The following is a 22,485-nucleotide window of genomic DNA, read 5'->3' as shown; positions in this document are numbered from 1 at the left end:
AGAGAGAGAGAAATCTTCCATCTGGTGGTTCACTACCCAAATGGCTGCAGCAGTCAGGGCTGAGCCAGAACGAAGCCAAAAGCCCAAGAACTCTACCTGGGTCTCCCATGTGGGCAGCAGGGGGTACACATGCTGCCTTCCCAGGTGCATTAGCAGGTGGGTCATAAACTGGCACTCTGATATGTGATGCCTGCATCATACGTGGTGGGTTAACCCACTGTGCCACAATGCCAGCCCATTATTTCTATTTTTTAAAAAAGATTTATTTTATTTGGAAGGCAGAGTTACAGGGGCAGGGTGGGGGAGAGTTCACATGTTTTTTGAAAGAGACTATCTTGAGAGAAAGAACTTATCCTGTATAGCGTAAAACGTTGCTCACTCACCTCTGTGTGAGTGTGCAGACAAAGGATAGTGGAGGCAGAGGGACGCAGATGGAGGAACGCAGAGAAAGCTTACTCTGATTCTTGCCGATTGTTCTGCAGTAGTAAAATGTAATATAAATTAGTATACCAGTGAATTTTCTTTTCAGACATCCTTATCTATGTAGCTTATTTTGGCACATTGAGATTTCACTGGAATGTTCATCTTTGTGTCCTACAGTTTTCAGTGAATACTATTAGCATTTTATCATGACAGTAAATTGCATTTGAGGTAATATTTCATGGCTTGGTTGTATTCTGTTGTTTGCAGGGGTTGTAATTTATGCAAATCTCTATTGTTGGAAACTTAGATCGGCTAATGCTATTGTAAATAATGTTGCAGTCATTCTTATACCTACATCTGTGGCTGTCCCTTTGCATTGGTAAAAATGTGATGGTGGCATCTGAGACTCTCAAAGGGTCCTAATCACTCTATCAGCATCCCTGTTTGTCCCAGTCTGTGAATGTGAATACAATCAATGATCTTTACCAGTTTTATAGATGACAAAAAGGCTCACTCATTGTTAAATGTGTATTTCTTTGTTCATTAGCCAAGTCAAATACACCCAAGTCCTTTGTTCAGATGCCTTAGTGTTCTTTGAATCAAGCTTTTTGACTTCCTGAGAGAGGGATTATTAATAAGATAGCACAGAGGATAAGGTGGAGACTCAGAAAAGATCTAAGGTGTCCCAGTCGTGTAAAGATAAGCTGGAATTTTCAACTCAGTTTTTTTCTTACTCCAAGACTGGTATTAGGCCCATATAAAACCATCTTTAGAGAAGTCTCTGTCAATGGGAGATATGCATTGATTTATGTCTTTTTTTTTTTTTTTTTTGACAGGCAGAGTGGATAGTGAGAGAGAGAGACAGAAAGGTCTTCCTTTTTGCCGTTGGTTCACCCTCCAGTGGCCGCTGCGGCCGGCACATCTCGCTGATCTGAAGCCAGGAGCCAGATGCTTCTCCTGGTCTCCCATGCGGGTGAAGGGATTTATGTCTTTTAAGACTCAAATTTCTGCACCAAGCAAAGTAAATCTTATTATATTGGAGTAGGTCATTTTAATTTCTGAATCAAAACTTGGCTTCCCAACTTGAAATGACATGGACGTTTCTACATAGAATAAACTGAAAAGTCATGAAAGTTCCCCAGTTGAAAAGAATGAGTCAGCAGGGTCAAAGGGCTAAAGAAACATAACATAAAGCAGCTTTTATGAAGAAACCTGAGAATCCTGCTTGTTTAGGGTCCTGGCTGTGCTGTGTGGCACTTGTCAAGGGAGTCACTGAAGCCCCCCAAGATGGCCTTCTGTGACGGAACAGGACCCTTCCCATCCTCATAGGGGTAGAGTCTCATCCAAATTCTCTTTTTCATCCCAGAGATATACATTGTTCACCACATCCTTTTGCCCACAACTGTGGCTCTTCTGTAGTTCTACATCCTCTTTGTGGATGAGAATTTTGGAGCCAAGATTTTCTCAGTTACTTCCCTGGGACTGTCTGCTTCTGGGCCATGCATGTCCACTATAGGATTTCATATCATTAAATAGGAAGCCTCAATGGAAACTTTGCATCTGACATAATGGTTAAGTTTTACAGAAGCATAGTTTCTGCTTTTCTGGCTTCCAGAAACACTGTATTACCCACCAGGACTTTGTACCGCAGCTCCCACGGCACAGCCTCAGGAGACATTGCCCCTACAGTTTAGAAGTGGTTTGTCCCCTCCAAAACTCATGTTGCAACTTGGTCCCCAGTGTCATAGTGGTGGGCCTTTTAGGAGGTTGATGGGTTGTTAAGAGGGATTGATGTCTGTGTTGTAGGAGTGATGTCTTGCCCTCACACAACTGTATTAGTTACTACTGTAACAGGGCATTGTAAAGCAAGATCCTTTCCTCCTCCTCTTTTTTTTTTTTGTCTAACCTATCTCTCAGTGAATGATTTCAATGCTAATTCATGTTGTTTTGTATGTTGATGGTTAATCTTTGACTATGGTGTGAGGTTTGGGTAAATTTCCCTCTTTGGATCTTTTGCCAAAAATCAACTGACCTTCCAGTATGTGGATGTACTTTGGACTTTCTGTCTATTCCATTGACCTGTATGTGTTTCCCTCCAATCACACTGTCTGGTTTTCTTCAACTTAATATGTCATCAATTTTGAGATAACATTTTTAATTTACATTAAGTCAAAGGCTTAATGCTCAACCAAATAAAGAGTTCACAAAATGAAAAGTGAAAAGACCATAGTTGAGCAGGAAAATAGGCAAGGGCTATAAACAATAATCAAGTGAAAAGATGTTCAACTTTAATCACATAAAGTAAATCTTGAAACCGTCAAAATCATTGAAACTATAGTAGTATATAATTCTTAACAACTTGTTTCACACAGATTTAAAACACAGTTTGACAAACCAGTTATCTGCAGCAAAACTTACAGACACAGGCATATCCTTCGTTAGTTTTTATTTTATTTCCCTTGTATAAGGGAGAACTGGCAGTGTTTGTGTGTCTGTGTTCAGCTCATTCAACTCTACAGGATGTCATCCGGTTTTAACCATTTTGATGCAAATGATAGAATTCCATTCTTTTTTGTAGCTGAGTATTAACCCATTGTGTTATATACATTTCCTTTATCTATCCATCTGATGGTGGACACACCTTGGTTTGTCTGTTGTGAACAGTGCTTCTATAAGCATGGTTGAACAAGTATCTCTTTGAGAGAATGTGTTCATGTCTTGAGTTTGTATCCAGTAGTGGTATTGCTGGGTAATATAAAGTCTGTTTCCAGGTTTTAAAGAAGTCTCCCTACTATTTTCCATGCTGTCTTCATTATATAGCATTATAGTTAGCCAGTCTGGGAAGCTTCTCCAGCATTTTATTTTTAAAAACCTTGTTTCTACCCTTCTATGCCTTTCCCATTTTCACGGTGCTAGGATTAGTGTGAGGAGAGTGAGGCACCTGGCACAGAGGATTTAAGAGGAATTCACTCTCAGGTTTGTGACAGTGCCTCATCCAGGTGTGGCCCTGCCTTTGCATATACATTTTGGAATTAACTTGGCAGTTTCTAGAAAACTTGGCTTTGATTTTAATTTTAATTGTGTTGAAGCTGGAGACAAAGGGGCATAGAATAAGGATGTTCACCACTGTTCCATAAACTAAGTGTATCTTTCCATTTATTTAGATCCTGCTTAATTGTTTTCAGTGATGTTTTGCAATATGTAAATTAGTCTTGTTTATATTCATCCCTGTGTATCTAACATTTTGACATACATGTCAATGGTGTTACATTTTCAATTTCAGTTTGCAATTGTTTGCTGCCAACATGTAGAAATACAATTGACTTCTGAATATTGATCTTAGTTTGCCTCAACTTTGCTAAACTCACTTACTAGTTTGAATAACGTTTTTGTAGGTTTCCTGGGATTTCCCATATAGACCATGCTCCCATCTATGAATAAAGAAAACTATACATCTTCTTCCCAACCTGGATCTCTCTTATTCCTATTTTCTTGTCCTGTTTCACCGGTTAGAACATTCAGTACGGTACTGAGCACAAGTAATGGGAGTGGTCATCATTACTGTTTTCCTGATTTTATAGGAAAGCATTTGGCCTTTCCCATTAATTATGAAGTGAGATGCTGTTTAATTACAGATGCTCTTATTAGGTTGAAGAAGTTTTCTTTCATTTTCATTTGGCTGAGTGTTTTCAATGTAATTGGATTTGTCAAATTCTCTTTATTCTTTTGAAACGATCACATCATTTTGATTCTGTCAACCCATAGAAATATATTGAATTATTTTCAGATGTAAAGTCAACCTTATTGACTGGCCCCAAACACACCTGATCATGGTGCTTTTGTTCTTTTATTGAATTAGAAGAAGTATTTTAGGTAAAATACTACATAAGGTATTATATTTTGGTTTTATAATTTCTCTAGGATGTTTTTGTTTATTTATGAGAGAGGTGGGGGGGGGGAGAGGGAGAGAAGAAGAGAGCACTTCCCTCTGCTAGTTCACTCCCCAAATGGCTACAATAGCCAGGTCTGGGCCAGGTTGAATCCAGGAACTCCATCCTGGTCTGCAGGCTGGGTGGCAGGGAACCAAGCACTTGACCATTTTCGGCTGCCTCCTCAGGTGCATTAGCAGGAAGCTGAATTGGAAGAGAAGGCAGAATTCAAGCTGTCATTCTGATAAGGGATCCAGATGCCCCATGTGGCAGTTTAATCCACTGCACGGCAACACTCACCCCTAGTTAAGCTATTTAGAGAAGTTTTGTATCTGTTCATGGGAAATATTAATCTGTGGTTCTCTTGTCTTATAAACCCTTTGCCTGGTTTGTTTGCTCTGGTGGTGCTGACCTCTGGAATAGCTGGATATGAGGGCAATTCAGAACGTTTTAATTTCATTCCATAGGCTTTTTGGAGTGCTCTCAGATTTCCTCCTCTTCAATTTTCTGAAAAAAGGTTGTGTAGAATTGGTATTATTTCTTCTATGAATGCACTTAGAATTCACCAGTGAAGTTATCTGGGCCCAGACATTCAGACCTTCCTCCCCACAAGCAGACTCCTCCCTGGAAATATGTAAAGAATGAATTCAAATTCTTTGGTAGTGTGAGAAGTAAGCCCACCTGAGACCACCTACCCACCAAAGGGTGGACTCAGAAACATGAAGGAAGCAGAAGGTGAGTTTATTGATAACCAGTCTCAAGCGCAGTGACCAGCAGGTGGAAGCAGTCATTGCTCTCAATAGTTCTATTCATTTTATCCCTATTACACAGAGACCCCTTCCCCTAGTTTCTTATTTGTTGAGCAACTCAAAAGGCACAATCTAATTTTGATACAATGCCTAAGGTGGCAGGGCCAAGGGGACATTGGGGGTTGCTGAGCAGGTAGGATGGGGAGGAGGAGGTTATGCTGTGGAGGCAGCAAAATCCGTTTGTTCTAGCAATTCCAACAACTGACATTGAGAGAGAACTTATAAGGAACATGCTGCGGTTGCATAGTTGAGTCAAGGGTGCAAGAACTGCTAAGCAAGTTCATCAGTTGACCTACCTTGAGTTTTTCACTTAGTGCCCTTTGCAGATGGAGATTAGGCCCTGGCATCATGTCTCTACTAAGGCCAAGTAAGTTCTGAAAATACACCACTGGGTCACTTCTGGCAGAAGATGCAGGACTCTTTAGGCTGCCTGTCTCTTTCTAAGAGGGACGTGGTAGTTTGGTAGCTTGTGTTTTTCAAGAAGGTGTTCTGTTTTGTCTGAGTGCCTTACAGATCTCATGTGTGAGTGAGGAATTCTCTTTCTTCTGATTTGCTGAAAAAGTCTCCCTTTTGCCTTGTTTTAATTGTGTATAGAACTCTAGTGAGATATATTTTTCCCTCACACTTAAGAGATTGTTTTTGATGAGTGATCAACTTCTTATTTTTGTTTCTCCCAGAATATTGAGCCTTTTTCCTCTAGTTGCTTGTAAGATTTTTATTCGTCTTTCTTTGTTTATGTTCTGTGTTTATGTTCTTTGTTTATGTCTTGTGGTTCTCATAAACTCAGAAAAATTTTGCTCATTACTTATCCAAATACTGTTCTCTGTCTTCCTTCATGAACTTCAGTAACATGTAAGTTAGGATTCTTGCAGTTGTCCCATTCTCACTAATGCCCTTGTGATTTTTCCCTGTGTTTTCCTTGCTGTCATTCTCTGTTGCAGTACTTTCCAGTTCACTGGCTTTACTTCCATAATATCTCATCTGCTATTACTTTCATTCAGTGTATTTTACTTCTAAAATATCGTGTATTTATAGAAGTTAAATGTTTGTTTTCTATTTCTTTCCCTGTCATGTGCATTTTCCTTTATCTTCCTGACCATATGGTATGTATTGTATTTATAATATCTACTTCAGTGTCCTATCCTGCTAATTCTTCCATCTGTGTCATTTCTGGGTCTGCTTCTATAGATTTATTTGTCTCCTCACTGTGGGTTGTATTTACTGCTTCTCTGCATGCCTGGTAATTTTTGATTAGATAGCAGACATTGTGACTTAATGTATTGGGTACTTGATTAATTTTTAGTCCTTTAAATGTTTACCCACCTATGACACAGTTAAGTTGCTCTGGAATTTTTTTTGAAGACTTGCTCTGAGGGCTTTGTAGGCAGATCTCTTTGGTCTGTTGCTGATTTGACCCACCACTGAGGCTTGCTGCACCTGCTTCTTCCAGATAGCTCTTTCCCTGGACTCATAGTGTTTTCTCACACCTATGTGCTAATCAGTGCTCAAGTAAAGACTGAAAGAGAACTTTCTAAAGATTTCCAGAGGGATTTTTCCATGTAGCTCTCTCTTTGCTGATGTTGAAAGTTATGAACTTTAACTGCAGGCCTCTTAAGTCTGTAAAGTCTCTCCTCAACTCCTGACAGTCATTAGACTGAGTTTTCCTTTTCCGGTGCGTCCACCTGGAGATTCTGTCTAAGCAGAGGCTTGGGATCACCTCATTTGTTTTTCTTGGAGACATCGGTGTCCAGCTCTGTGTGTGGCTCAATGTCTGAAATCTACAGTATCATATATTTTGTTTGTTTTTTAAATTAAAGGTGGCATGTAAATTCAGCTCTCCTAATTCTTCATGGCTATTATTGACAGTCTTAATTACCATGCTATACTCATTTATCCTTTGGATTTGTGCTTTCTGATCTTTACGCTTGAGTCTACACAGCTGGGTCTTGTTCAGATGTCAGCACTTTGATATATTCAACCCTGGGCTGTCAACCTCAGAACCGCACCACTCCAGTGTGCCAGGCCACACAGTTTTACTTTCTCTTCACCTTTGGAAATTTGGGAGGGTGGGGATAATGTTCAGGATTTTAAAATACAAATGCAATTAAAATTTATGATTTTCCTTCAGCTCCTTGGGGGTAAAAAACCATGAAGTGTTAATGTGAGACATAAGGTCTCATTTTCCTGGTGGTAGGGACAGTTGTGCACAAATAGAAGCGGATTTAAATATTCCCCTGAGACAAACAAATAGGTATTGCAAACAAAATAATTAAAATGGTTTGTAACAAGCAAGCAAATGAGTGCTGTGAAGGATCAGCTGCTGTTATATTTATTTTTCTGTTTGAATATCTGCCTGGGGAGTAAGCTGCAAATTAAAGGAGCCAACCAGCTTTTAAAAATTTAATAACAGAATGAAAGGCATCGGCTTGTTTTATGGAGATCGTTACGTAGGTCCTAGTTTTAAATATTAAAATTTTTGAGGCTCCCCATGTGAGAGACTCTGACCTGCTGCTCTCCCTCCACTGCTCTTTCCTCTCTTCCTTGCTTCTTTCTCATGAGCTCTTCCCAGGCAGAGTGTGCAGCCCTGGGGAGCCAGCAGAGGGAGAGATGCCCTCTACCCTGCCCAGGGGCTGGTTTGGGGGTTTGGGTTCCACTCCAGCATAGCTGGGGAGAGGGATCTGCACTTGCAGTTTCCTTCTGGTTCAAGGTGGAGGGAGCACTGAGAATTCTCTGAACCGCATGAACTGAACCAGACGGTGAGCCGTACCGTAAAGGACCAGAAGAGCCTTCCGGATTTGGGATGTGAACGAATGCAATTTCCATGTGTGGCACTCTTGAGCCCCAAGTCCTGGGGAGGGTGCCAAGGATTTCAGGGAGGGGCTCCTTCTCTGCCTTCGTGAGCAGAGTCCTGACACCTGGAGAACATCCTGCTCCCCCACCCCCCAGCTGGCTTTGCCCTGTGCCCCCAACACATACCAGGGAAAGTTATCTTTTTTGTTTTTTTAAGATTTATTTATTTATTTGAAAGGCAGAGTTACAAAGAGATAGAAGGAGAGGTAGAGAGAGAGAGATTTTCTCTCCGCTGGTTCACTCCCCAAATGGCCTCAATGGCCAGAGCTGTACCAAACCAAAGCCAGGAGCCAGGAGCTTCTTCCCGGTCTCCCACGCATGTGCAGGGGTCCAAGGACTTGGGCCATCTTCTGCTGCTTTCCCAGCCCACAGCAGAGACCTGGATTGGAAGTGGAGCAGCCAGGTCTTGAACCGGTACCCATATGGATGCCGGCATTGCAGGCAACGACTTTACCTGCTAGGCTACAGGGCTAGCCCCAAAGCTATCTTTAGCCAGTTTATTTTTTTTTAAGTGATTTAAAACCCAGACAAAGACCTACAAAAGTGTACATTTCAAATCCAACTTGGAACATATGTCCAGAATATTGCACCTGAAAAAGTTAATGCAAGATTAGCATCACTACGCTTGAGATCCCATTGAATTACACTTGTCTGTGGACAGCTTAACAAGTTCGTGGAAAATTGCATATTATGAAAAAACTATGCATAGATTTCAGGGTTTTTTTTCACCCAAAAACTTATCCTTCAGCTCCATTTCTCAGTTTAATCTGTTGCAAAATACATTTTTGGAATTTTTCTTTTAATTCCAAAGTTGCAACTTGGGGAACTGCTTTGATCTGCATAGTCTGAGTCCATTGGAACAAAGCGGAACCACAGTGAGATGGGGAGGTTAGGACTGAGACCCTGCTGAGCTGGTGGAAACGAGGAATACAGAAGGTGGAGGGGAAAGAGGGAGAGGCAAAGGAGATAATAAGAACCATGGGCAAAGAGAAAGTACTCACAGGAGGCAGGAAAGAAGGAAGACGGAGATGCAGAGAAGGTGGATCCATCTCTGACAGCCCCCAAGACTGTCCACCATCCGCAAATAATCTGGCAGCCACAGGAGCTTCAGTGACTGCCCTTAGGAAATGCTGGGGACTTGTATGGGTCACTTGGCTCCTTGAAGGGCAAGTGTCCACCTTGGGCTTGTGATCAAATAGAATAAAATAAAATGTGATGAACTTCAAAGGCTGTAGAAAGAGCTTAAGCTTTTGAGTGACAGGGATAAGGAGCACTTGCTGCAAAACTCTGCTTCACCCATTGTATCCACTGATTTAAAGCCACTGTGTTATATCAGAACCCCCCTAGGAAGGACTGGGATTCCATTGGCAGACAACACTCAGAGAAATTACACACCCCTTTACACAGTCAGGAGGGGAGAAAATAGAGGTGGGACCCAAATCCTTCTGGCTCTCCATCTTGCACTCTTGTCACTGCCTAGACCAAGGCTTGCATTCCCCCAGGGATCTTGTTACAGGGCAGACTCTCAGTGGGTCTGGGGAGATTGTTTATCCCCAGCTAGCTCCCAGATGATGCTGGTACTGCCGCATCGTGGCCTCCACATTGGGAGAGAAGAGGGTCCTCCCTGGCAGTTTGCTGCATCCCAAGTAACTTAAAGAGACCCATGCATATCCCTGGAGCCTTAAGGGACAGCTCATGGGGCAGGGTACGACATCTCTGATCAGGACAGCCTCTCGCCATCGCCTGTCCAGGCTTCGACTGTGTCTTTCCACCCCCTGTCCCTCACTGGGACAAGTGTTATCTCTTGCAAGTCTTTGCCCACTGTGGCCTGAGCACTCCATGGGGGCCAGAATGCGGCTGATATTGTGAAATCCCTGTGGACTTCCTGGGAGTCCTGCTTCCAGCTCGATTTTATTGGATCCTTCTATTTTCTCAGCTTCCCTGAGCCAGCCTTGTCTGAAGTTTCGCTACTATCATTAACTTTAGATTACTGATACCAGGTTTTTTAGGAGGGAAATAAACTTTATTATTTCTCTAGAGATGGAGTCATGCTGATATCCACAGATGTTTGATAGATCTAGGTCCTTCCAAGGAATAAAAGGAAATGACTAATAATGTGATTACACAGCCTTATATAAAATTAGAGATCTATATAAATGTTTAATAAAATCCTCTCTGATATCAGAAGGCTGAGAAATTTTACTGGAGTCTTAAAGATCAGAAAACAACATATTTATGCATGAGTTGTGCATCTGTTTTGTCCAAATCTATATTTAGAAAAAAGAGATCTTTATAATTATAATTGCTATTTTAAAATTTTCTTCTCATAAAAATTTCGTCTTTTTGCTACTCAATGCAGTTTGCAGTGAGACCTCCGCAGTGGTTTTTTTTTTAAATAAAATATTTCTAAGAAGCATTAAAGACCCAGAGAGTGATAAAAGCAGCACCCACATGTCCATGCTGTAATCTGTGCCATGTTTAAGACCTCAAATGTTAAGAAATTGACCATTGCAGGTACAATGGGGATCTTCTCAGTGTTCTGTTACAGCTCCCATTAATTCCGTGTCTGTCAGGATACTTTGGACTTGAGTAAGAGAATTTGCTGAATCAGATCCCCTGAACAGTCTGAGAATTTATGATCTTGCCTTTGAGAAGGCACAGAGATAGGTTATGGGGCTTCAGGGAAGTATGACTCAGGCGCTAAGTGGCTTGCTCACCACTCCTGCCCTCTGCAGTGTCAGGGACCTGCCTGAGTGGAATCTGCCCATGACTCAGACCTCCAGGGCCAGAAGGGTGCTGCCTCTTCTAGGTGTTGTTAAGAATGAGCAAACCAGACTGGTGCTGTTGCACGCTGGTTAAGCCACCGCCTGCAACACCCACATCCAATATCAAAGCACCAATTGGAGTCCCAGCTGCTCTGCTTCCGATCCAGCTCCCTGCACGTGGGAAAGCAGCAGAAGAGGCCCAAGTGCTTGGGCCCCTGCCACCCACGTGGGAGACCTGGGTGGGGCTGCTGGCTTCAGCCTGGCCCATAAATCCCCAGCTGTTGAGACTGTTTGGGGAGTGAACCGAACTGGCAATTAGAAAACCTCTGTCTCTCCAACTCTCCCTCTCTCTCTGTAACTCTGCCTTCCAAACAAACAAATGCATCTTATATATAAATGAAAAAGAATATTGAAACCTTCTCAGAGTCTGCCAAGGAGAGCCTTCTCAGATCTCAACCATTAAAGGGATTCTCAGCCTCACCCCAAACTGCCTAGAGTAGTAGGACCAGAGAGGATGGCTCTGTCCCAAGCAGGATGCACCTCGTGTTCAGAGTCTAGGGTCACCTCCCGTGGAAGCCCATAGTGGAGGAAAGGGCACACAGAGGCTATGCCAGCATGGAAGAAGAGGGGCGAGGTTGGCAGGCAGGTTGTCTCCCTCCATTCCCCTTGTGGCCACTGCTCTCCTGAAGTCAGCAGGTGTCCATCACATCTCAACATTTGTTAAGGTAACCCATCTCTGCAAATGTACTGTATTTTATAAGGCATTTCATCTCATGTGCTTTAAAAATTATGTATTCGATTGTTTATTTATTTATATTTGAAAGGCAGAGAGACAGAAAGAGAGAGAGAGAGAGAGATCTTCCATCTGCTGCTGGTTCACTCCCCAAATGCTGTCTACAGCCAGGGCTGGGCCGCAACAAAGCCAGGAGCTCAGAACTCAATCTGGGTATCCCCTGTGGGTGTCAGGGTCCCAACTCCATGAGCCTTGTAGTGTGCACATTGTCAGGAAACTGGAATAAGAAGCAGAGCTGGAGCTGAAACCTGGTGATGCAGTACAGGATGCTGGTGTCCAAAGTGGTGTCTTAACCACTGTGCCAAACCCTCACCCGTCTTTTCTGTTTCTGCTCACTCTGTGATGTACATTTGTACGGGTAATAATGTAGTGCTTCAGTTTTATGCAGTCACGTTTTAGAGTTGCATAATAGTCCATTGTATAAATGCCATCGCCTCTCAGAGTCTCTTTGGTTTTTTGTTATGACATCGGAGACCTGAGTAGAAGTAAAGGAACAGGGGAGTCTGACAGATGCTGAAACTCCTGTGTCTCCCAGTTACCCTACTGACACTGTCATCGTGTTTATTCTTCTAGTTAGCAACAAGGAGTACTTGAAACACCGTTACTAGCCTCCATATCAGTTGTTCATGGCCTATTTTTTTTCTTTTTTGGTCTAAAGGCTTCTTTGAAAATTGGATACAGCCTGTGGGCTGTCTCCAGGGGAGAGTACACACGTGCTTGTGGCCATTGCATTAATGACAGCCACCAGCCCTGCTAAAGTCAACCAGAGACACTGACTGCAGTCCCACGTTCCCTTCCCTCTGAATAGCAGCAGTCAGATCTCATTCCCTTCCCTTTCTGCGCTCTATAGAAGCACAATTTTGCTTGCCATCAGTGAATTAAGTATGTGCCTTCTGGGAGAAGGTGGGGGTTGACTTTTCTTTAGAGTAATTCTCGGTTTTCTTTGATCTTAACCCTTTGTCAGTGAAGTAGAGTCTTATAGAGATTTCCTAATAACGTATTTGACTCAAAATGCAGATGTTCTAAGCTTCGGCATGCAGTATTAGTGGAGAATTAGAGTCAGGGAGCGTTTTTATTATTCCGTGCATGAAGCGATTTCTCACATTATATTGTATTCACAGACATCTTCCTTTAAGTGTGCTACAGGGTACAAACGAATCTTTTTCTTTTTTTACTCTTTCTGATGATGGTGAGAAGAATGTGATGTTACCTGGAAACCCCATCCCTCATTTCTTCCCTGCTTGTTTTAGTGGATACAATATTCTTATTACCTGACTGCAAATAAATACTTACAGCATTGAAAAGGGATTGAGATCTGTGGGTATTTTGCCATTGGCCTACTCTGATTCCATTGTCAATAAGTGCTCTAGTCACTCAGTGTTGACTGTTTCTAAAGGTGACTCCTTTGCAATGGTCCACAATTTTGTCTCTCAGTGGAATTCTGTCTTAAGTGAGCAGGACTGTTGGGTGGAACCTACTAGATAGTAGGAGGGGGAAGATAACAGAAGTTCATGGGGGCAGATTTCTAAAACAACAAGCAAAATGGGGTGGAATCTGCAGAATATTTGCCTTCTGGCATCCACAGCAGTGAGATGATCTAGTAGTACAGTTTGCATCTGGCCAGTGGAGGAGGTGACTCATGCTTCTCTTGGGCCTTTCATACAAAGCCCTCTTTCTATTGTTAACACCAGTGACCATAGGAGAAGACATTTATTGGAGGTCAATCTAAGTGGTAATGTGACACCTAAGGTTCATCAGTCCCACAGCCAGGACAATTGGGAATGGTTTCGGAGATAGGCTGTGTGTCCCAGACAAAGAACAGGGTCATGGGCTAAAGAACTCAAATTTCATACAATAGGATTAGCAGTACGTCTTCATGAAAGAAGAATAAGCCTGAATGGCACTCCCAAAGGGAAAGGACCCAAAGAAGTGGGCATATTTTAAAAAAATTTAAAATAGAAGCTGTCAAATGTAACATCCAGAGAGGCCAGATATATGATGAATTTAGATATTCTCAGTATATGCAAGCTTCAAATCTAATTTCTACCTTGAATGTGTTGGCCAAACTGTGGAAACCTTGAATATTCATTCTACATCTAAGTGAGGAATAGGAAATAAGAGATTAAGTCTAAAAACTAAATACACATGGAACCAAAGAGAAATTTCCTCAATCTGGAAACTTGCATCCTCCATGTATGGATTAATGAGAAGTGAATATACGATGCAAAAAGGTGAAGCAAGGAAAGTTTCCTATGTTGACTTTGGAGTTGCATGGTGGGGAGGATTTTCTCCAGAGCTGATAAACTTGATGTAGGTTTGTGCCCCTACTTTATACCACCTGTGGTGTCTAAAACCTAAATGGAGAACTTAATTTACAGCAACTAAAGGGAGATGGTGGAATTAAGCTTGAAGAGTCAATGAAGTAGAGTGGATGCAACTGAGATTTCAGAGAATGCTTATGGAAGTTCTAAGGAAAATGAGAGAAGGAAGGGAGGAGGGAAGGGAGGAAGGCAGGAAGGAAGGGAGGAAGACCAGAGAAAAAGAAAAACCTACAGTACATCAGAAAGAAAGGCTAGACCATCTACAGAGGAATAACACATAAAGGTTTTTCTTTTTTTAAGATTTATTTATTTGAGAGGCAGAGTTACACACACACACACACACACGGAGGGGGGGGATCTTCCATCTTCTGGTTCACTCTCCAAATGGCCTCAATAGCCAGAGTGGGGCTGATCCAAAACCAGGAGCCAGGAGCTTCTTCTGGGTCTCCTATGTGGGTGCAGGACCCCAAGCACTTGGGCCATCTCCCATTGCTTTCCAGGCCATTAGCAGAGAGCTGGATCAGAAGTGGAGTAGCCGGGACTCAAATTGGCATCAATAGGGGATGCTGGCACTGCAGGCGGAAGCTTAACCTACTACAGCACAGTGCTGGCCCCAATTGAAGGATTTCTAATATCTGGATGTGCTGGTTGAATAATGGCCTCTAAAGATATCTCAGGCCTAATCCTGGAACTGATGAGCGCTCCATTACACTGCCGACGGGATTTTGCAGGTGCCATAAAGTTAATAATCTTGAGATGAGAGACTACATTAGATGATCTGGATGAGCCCTAAATGCAGCCTCAAGCATCTTCATAAAGAAGAGCAGAGGAAGGTGTGACTACACAGTGGAGCAGATGGTGATGCAACCTTGAAGGCAGAGGTTGGAATGATGCCCACTGCCATGGACTACAGCAGCCACCAGATGCTGGAAGAGGTAGAGAATGGTTCAGGAACTGTGTCTTTCCCAACACCTTAACTGCAGTCCAGCAAGACTAACTTTGGACTTCTGACATGCAGAAATGTAACAGAATAAAACTGTTATCCTAAGCCTCTAACTTTGTGGTAATTTGTTATTACAACCGTAGGAAACTAGAACACTGGACAACAATAGGGGCCTGAAGACTGTGTCCTGCTACTTTCCATGTGCTAAAGAGAGCATACTACTCAACTTACAGTTGTGGCTTTTGAGAATGAGACTAAAACAAAAACCATGTTTGTCATCAACAGACCTCTGGGAGAAGGACAGTGGACTCAGATGCAAGGTTTGAGTTCCCGCAAAAACAAAACAAAAAAAAAAACAAACAAAAAAAAACAAACAAACAACAACAAACTGACCAATACATTGACAAATATTGGTTGAATGATAAAATTAACTAAACAATGGAAATAATGCATAATAGGAGGCCACAGGAAATAAAGTGCTATGTGCTGTTGGTGCATCAATAGTTGGGATGATGGTGATTGGGAGAAAACATTGCAGAAGAGTGAAAACATTGATTAACTTGAAACTTTGTTGTTTGTTGTGTAATATAATACTCATTGCCTCTAGAATAAGGCCTGGAATATCTTTGGAGGCATTATTCAGCCATCACACCAGATATTAAGATATCTAGGATAATCAGTGAAAGGAAAACATAGAGAATGTAACTTCTGAAGGAGGGTAAAAGTTAAAATGGGAAAAATTCATTCCAAGGGGAAAATGAAAAAGGAAGAAAGAAAAAACAGCAAAATATGTAATGTAAATAATGTGGTAAAGATCCAGTTAATTATGTAAATTATTATAATCAATAGAAATAGATTGCTATTTCTTCTAAAACATCAAATATAGATGTAAAATTATTTAGCAGTCCCAATTTGGAGAAAGGCTGACAGCAAAGAGATGGGAAAAATGGAAAGAAATTAATCAAAATAAAGTTGGAATAATATCAGACATAATAGACTAGAAATGGATTACTACATGGATTACTAGAAATTGGGAGATTACCTACAGAATGATAAAAGGTTCATTTGGGCAAGGAGCTAATTCCAAGATTGTGTGCAATTAATTTTAAAAATCCTCGAGATATATAAAGAAAATATAGGCAAAATACAAGGAGAAATAGACATAGTCCTTTTGTCATTGACCTAAAAATAGAGCACAGACACCCTCCTGTGACACAAATGCACCTGACGTGGTCCTGCAAAGGAACTACAAAGCAAGCCTCTCTATGAAGAGTGAGCCAAGTGAGATGGTCTCCAGGCCACTTCTGCCGCCCATTCCAGTGCCTGGAGACGGTGGCAAAGACTTAGTATTTGGAATAAAAAGAAAAATCCCACAAATCAGTATGCAAGAGACCCAACCCAATGGAAATTAACTACAAACATAAGTTCAGTAAAAGAAATATAAATGATGCATAAATATATGAAAGATATTCCACTCTGTGAAAAATTAGAGAAGCAAAGAAGTAAAACCTAACAATGTTCCAGTTCATATTCATCAGACTGGCAGATTTTAGGAAGTCATCAGGTGTAGGCAGAGAGACAGAAGATCAGAAATGTCTACCATGCAAGTTGGCCTAATTTCTTTGCAAATTTGGCATTATTTATAACTGGGCATCTGTACATTCTTTTTCCAAAGAATCCTAATTCTAGATATACGCTCTAGAAAAGTTCTTATGAAAGAACATCATGACACATACACAAGAAAGAAACTTTGCAGTAGCAATTAAACAAAGCATCCAAATGGTGATCAAATCAATTGTGGCACTGGTCATCTAATACAATCTTGTGGTGTACAACTTTGCAAATCAATAAGCTAGAGATGCACCAAACACTATGCATAAATCATAAAAACTTGGTGTTAAATCCGTGTTTTCAGCATTGTTGAGTATTGGGATTATCTGGGGGGTTTAAGAACACAGTCTCTGCTTGGTGAAATGGAACAGGACTTGATCTCTAATTTTCTCAAGTTCCCCAAGAGATTCTGATACACACAGTTTGAGGACCACTATGTTAAGACACAATTGTAGTAGGAATGCATGGAGCTTAGCATACACAAGCATGCAAGACTAAGCAATATGCTATTTGTGTTACATGCATAAATCATAGCATGACATAGATCACTTCTTGTGAGTAGGGAGTAAACATTGGACAGGGAGACTTCCAACCTAGATGTGGGTAGCATTTTATTTCTTAGTTTGAAAAGGCTCATCAAAACACTTTATTTTTCATATCCAATGTTTGTAACATTTGTGCATGAGATATATTTCACAATATGAACTTAAAAAGTAACAAAGTAAGAAAGCTTCCTCAGTTGGAGCTTGCACACTCCAGTGACATGTTGTCTGAGGTATTTCTGTTTTTTCCTTCTGCCCATCAAGAGCACTCCTGGAAGAAATGTTCAGTTGGGACAAAGGGAAAGTTCATTTTTCAAACAGATGTTTAAATTGGCTGCTTATTATTACAGTTGTCTGTTCCCATAGGAAGGTCCAGAGACTGGGGTCTCTCATGGGTGGTCTGGAGGCTGACCTGGAGTAAATCTGCCAAGTGGTTTCTGACAGCAGAGTGCAGGGAGTGAGCAGCTGCCTGTACACACATCCTTGCACTATTGAAGAGACCCAGGAGGGCCAACAGGACAGGAGCAGGGTCTGGCATGCCACTGCTAAAACTGATTATACAGGTTCAGAATTAGGGCAAGGAGAAGAGGGGTCCCTTTTTTGTTACCCCCAAGGAATCAGGAAAGTTGCTTCTGTGAACTCTTAGACACTGATGGCAGATGCCGCTGCATTGGACACAAGGATCGTGCCAGGAGTGTGGGTAGGTGAGTGGGAGTGCATCGGCAGGCAGTGTACGTGCTCTGACCCAGAGTGGCCAGATGAGTCCCAGGCCAGGAAGACAGGAAGGTCTACAAGGTTGCAGCAGAGCCTCCCTGTGAGGAGGGCATATGGCAGCTAATGGGCTGGCAGAGGGCTGTGCCAAGTCCTCACGGAGTCCTGGGCAGACAGAATGGAAAAGGAGCAGTCTGCAGACGAGGGCAGCTGGGGGCAGACCCCAAGTGCCCTCAGTGCTGTGGCTGCCCTTGGCTCACTCAGCTGCTCCCCGCAGGTGTTGCTGCAGGCTGCCAGGGAAGGGGATGGTCATGCTTAGAGAAAGGGACTGTGTGACACTTGTAGATCAGCTCTCTAACAGATTTCCTGGGAATCCGATTCTCAGGTATTTGGAGGTACACTGGGGAGGGCTCAGTGCTGCTGACACTCCTTCCAGGAAATTGAAGTGGGGGAGACCTAGTAGAGGGACTTCTAGGACAATGACCCTTGAACAGTGCCTCTGACAGCAAGAGAAATTGAGGATGGCAGGACACCGGAGCACACCCTTTCCTTTCCTTTCTGGCTCTCAGTCATCCACTTTTGCATAATCCCAAAGAATCACAGCCTCATGCTTTTTCTAGATAAGGTTTCTTCCTCCAATCCTTTGTCTTCCTTCTGCAAGGTAAAGCTAATCGGGTGGCTCATTGGGCTTTCCTGTACTCCTGCTCCCTCTTAGGTTAAGGTGTGATTGCTCTCATCCTGGGTCCTGTGCTCCAGGCAGGTCCTTGGTCACCAGCCGGTGCCCACTGCAGTCTGGACCCATCCCAGCCGATGGTCCTGAGACGAGAACATTTTCCAGTTTCTTTGCCCATGGGTTGCAAGCCTACAAGATCATCTGCATTAAACAGAACACTTTGAAGAGCAAACTTTCATGATGCCTACATCCAGGGTGTAATTGCACTTTAATTCTTTAGTGATCCCTGCAATTCAGTGCACCTGGGAACTATTGCTCATGCTAAAAGGACACGGTTCTTGTTTTTTTACAGTCTCCCAATTGCATCTGTGGTTTGGACTGACTAGGCTTCACACACACGTATCCGCTTCTGAAATACATTGTTTCCCTTCCTACCTCTGAAAATGTTGTGTTCTTTAAATGATTTCGAAACCTTAATTTCTAACCTCATTAGCTCCATTTACACCATCACAAGGTCTCAAAGCTAGAACGGGTCATCTACAAGGAGGATTTAAGACCTATTTTAAGACATAGTGATTTAGAGTTAAAATCTTGACTTGCAACCAACCACTGACTCAATCACTTGTAAGAGACAGTGAGCCTGAGCTTTCCTTAGCCTGATTAGCCCTCTCTCCCACTGCTGGAACTCTTGGCTTATGATTCGTCTCCATTTTTCATAGTGCCTGTGTTGCACCAGCTATGGAGCCTGGGGCTCTCCTCCCTGCTCTCGCCTCCTCCACTTTTGTTCCTTTCTAATCCTCTATCCAACAGCCAGAAGTTAAATGTAGATCTGATTGCAGCTCATTTGTGTCTGAAACCTTTCAAGAGCTTCTGATCACCCTCAGAGTGGGTCTTTAACTGGCCCCCTGAAGCCTCATGTGCCCTACACACAGCTCCAGCCTCCTCTCTGACAGCTCCTCCTTCCACATTCTCTCCAGAGGGCCAGCGACCTGCCCTTGCCCTGGGTGGCTTCTGCACCCCTGTCTCCTGAGGCTGCACCCACTCCTCCACTGCAGCACCCTCCCCTATATACACGTGTCCATGCAGTTTGCTGACAAGTTCATCCCCAGCCTCTGGTGCAGTGTGGGTGCTGATTCCTGGAAGGAGCTCCCGGCTAGTCCTGTGCTTGAGGCTGCTCACTTGAAATGGGATAATAGTGGGAAATAATGGGATCTGCCTAATAGAATCCCCAAGGTGGTTGTGAGCACTAATGAGATATTGTAGGAGAGGAACCTGGTGCAGGAGCTAACAGGGAAAACACAATGGGTTTCCTTACCCTGGGACACTCGGCATACTAGGGGACTTCAAAATGTTCACGGAAAATAGACTTACAGGATACGTTTATTTTGGTGCAGAAATTGTGGAATCTGTGTGTGTGTGTGGGGGGGTCTTCCAAAAGTTCATACAAATGCATTTTACGAAAAAAATTATGCATGGATTTCAGAATTTTTTCTCCGTAAACAAACATATCCATTAATCTCCCTTTTCTACAAATGTTTGAAACTCGCCTCCTATGTCATCCCACAAAGACCAGGAAATCCGCAGGATGGGATTAGCACCAACTGCCGCCCAGCTTTATCCCTGGTGCTCAGAACAGAACAAGCGTCACAGGTGATGTGGGCCAGAACCTGTGGAATAGAGGCCTGAGTGCATGAACTCAGATATGTTTTCAGAATTTGAACGCAAATACTTGTATAACGTGAATGTCATTAATAAAGAATTCCAGGAAACTCACTGCATTGGAGCAGCTGTGTTGGCAAATCCCAGCTTTCCCTGTATGCATAAGATCGATGACTCCCAGCGAGAAATTTCTCCTCGGTGTGGGCTGATGCCTGCCGTTTGGCAGCGTGGGTTTCTAAAAGCTTGACCCCGTGGAAACCTTGCTCATCTCTTGCTGGCCTTTAGGGAAAATGTTGAACCATCTCATTTGCATGTCAGTATTATCTGTGAACAAGCAACTACTGAGCAGTGTGACATGGGCCCAGTCCTTTCACCTCCCTGGCCTGAGCTCTTGAGGATGTGTTAGCCTCGATGCTTCCTGGTAGACCTTCTGCAGGAACCATCTGTGGGTTGCTGGTAAGCACAGTCTGGTTTTCTTCCCAGGAAATCAGCGATCCCGAGATCCTGGATCTGGTCCACAGTGCCCTCGGCAGGATGACCGTGGTCCGGCAGATCTTCCCGTCCGCGAAGGACAACCAGAAGTGTATGAGGAACAATCACCGCATCTCCTCCCTGCTCTGCGACCCCCAGGAAGGCTATCTGCAGATGCTTCAGGTCAGTGTTCAGCCTCCAGGACCATGGACTCAGCCACAGAGGGGGACAAACTCTGAGCTGCACCATTGGGCACCTGCAGAGCGCTGTTGCCCACCTACTTTGATTCCTATAACTGTGTCCCTTGCTGAAGAGGAAACCAGTTGCCCAGGCAGTGCCTCTGAGTGGCACTGGCAGGCAGTTTTGTCTGTTGCCAGCAGGCAGGCCGTGTTAAGTCCCCGGGTGCCTGTGGTAGTTAACAGTGATGTGCTTACTGCAGAAGCAGATTTCAGTCTTAGGCTGTGGGTTTGTGCGGATGGCTTCATCTGGCTGGGCTGGGGCTGGAGTCTTCCTTTGGGAAGATATCATTTTAAGCCTGTTGAAGGCCCTTTCGGGTAAGAAGCCACTGGCACAGACACGGCTCTTTGCAAAATGCCTCGGAACTTCTACAACACTTTGCTAGCACGCTGCATCCCCAGCTGGGTAAGGAGGGGCAAAGGTGCAGGGCTGTGACCTGCTCACTTTCCCCTTTCCTTTCACGGTGAGAGGCATGAAGTCATCCCTTCATCCACACTATGGTGTATTGTACTTGGCATTAGGTGGTCGTGGGACCTTAGAATAGAATGAGGAGCTCTGTGCCTTTCCTACGATGTGGTTTTCTCTCTGGATGCTTGCGGGCGACAAGGAGACAGGGCAGAGAGTGCCCTCCACCTGCCCCCAGGCTGCCATGAATGCACTTTGCCATTTGCTGTTGTGCACAAGAAAACTGTGGTTGGTGCCCAGTGGAAGCCACATGACAGGAGGTCTCTTCTCCCCCTGGGGGTTGTGGAAATTGCCTGGGAGTCTGTGTGCCATCAGCTCACCACTCAGCACTGGAAGCCATCTTGCCTTCTTTACCCAGACAGGCACGAGCAATGGGAAGCAGAGTTTCAGGATGGAGGTGACTGTGTCCACTGCCTGAGGGCCGGCCTCACCCAGGGACAGCTAGATGTGGCTCTGTCAAGGGCTGTGTGTGTTGGGGAGGGGCTCTGCTGGAGTCTCGAGTGGGCCGTGGACCTGCGTCTTGTGCCAAAGCCCAAAGCACTGAATCTGTTCTAGGCTCTTGTATTTGGGGGGAGAAGAGGAAATAATCCACAAAGTGAACATGAGATGTGTCATGTCCGTGGTTGGGAAACAGCAGACATGAATTCAGCTGGAGTGATCCCATTCTCTAAGCACCCACGGAGCTCATTAGATGTCTGGGGATTTTTTAAAGGTGTACTTTATTTATTTGAAAGGTGTATTTTATTTATTGGAAAGGTGTGTTTTATGGTATAGTTTATTTATTTTTAAAGTGTATTTTATTTATTTGAGTTACAGAGAGAGAAACAGAGATATAGCTTCCATCTGCTGGTTCACTCCCCAAATGGCCGTAATGGCCAAGGGCTGGGCCAGACCAAAGCCAGGAGCCAGGAGCTTCTTCCGTGTCTCACACATGGTGCCAGAGGCCCAAGCACTTGGGCCATCTTCCACTGCTTTTCCAGGTGCATTAGCAGGAAGCTGGATGAGAAGTGGAGTGGTGTGGACTCAAACCAGTACCCATATGGGATGCCTACACTATAGGCAGCAGCTTTACCTTCTATACCACAGTGCCGACCCCTGGGTTTTTTCTAATGTGGTGGAAGTTGACTAAGAGAGTGGTGTGAAAGCCTCTGCAGACCATGGACTTGAGAGCCCTGGGTAAATGGGTTAGAGTAGAGAGCTCTCTCAAAGATTTATTTATTTATTTGAAAGGCAGTGAGAGAGAGAGAGAGAGACAGAATCTTCCATCCACTGGTTCATTTCCC

At 43.5% G+C, this 22,485-nt stretch overlaps 1 protein-coding gene across 1 annotated transcript in view; it reads left to right on the top strand.

The window, feature by feature from the left end:
* LOC133775995 (glutamate receptor ionotropic, delta-1) overlaps positions 1-22,485 on the top strand; it is a 706,634-nt gene that overhangs the window by 446,199 nt on the left and 237,950 nt on the right. Inside the window, exon 6 of the mRNA XM_062214629.1 lies at positions 20,513-20,683. Coding sequence (XP_062070613.1) covers positions 20,513-20,683 — 171 coding nt within the window. The remainder of the gene's footprint in view (positions 1-20,512; positions 20,684-22,485) is intronic.

The sequence above is a fragment of the Lepus europaeus genome, chromosome 17, assembly GCF_033115175.1.
Source record: "Lepus europaeus isolate LE1 chromosome 17, mLepTim1.pri, whole genome shotgun sequence".
Lineage (NCBI taxonomy): Eukaryota > Metazoa > Chordata > Mammalia > Lagomorpha > Leporidae > Lepus > Lepus europaeus.
The sequence above is the reverse complement of the archived record's forward strand: the minus strand, read 5'-3'. Positions and strand labels throughout refer to the sequence as shown.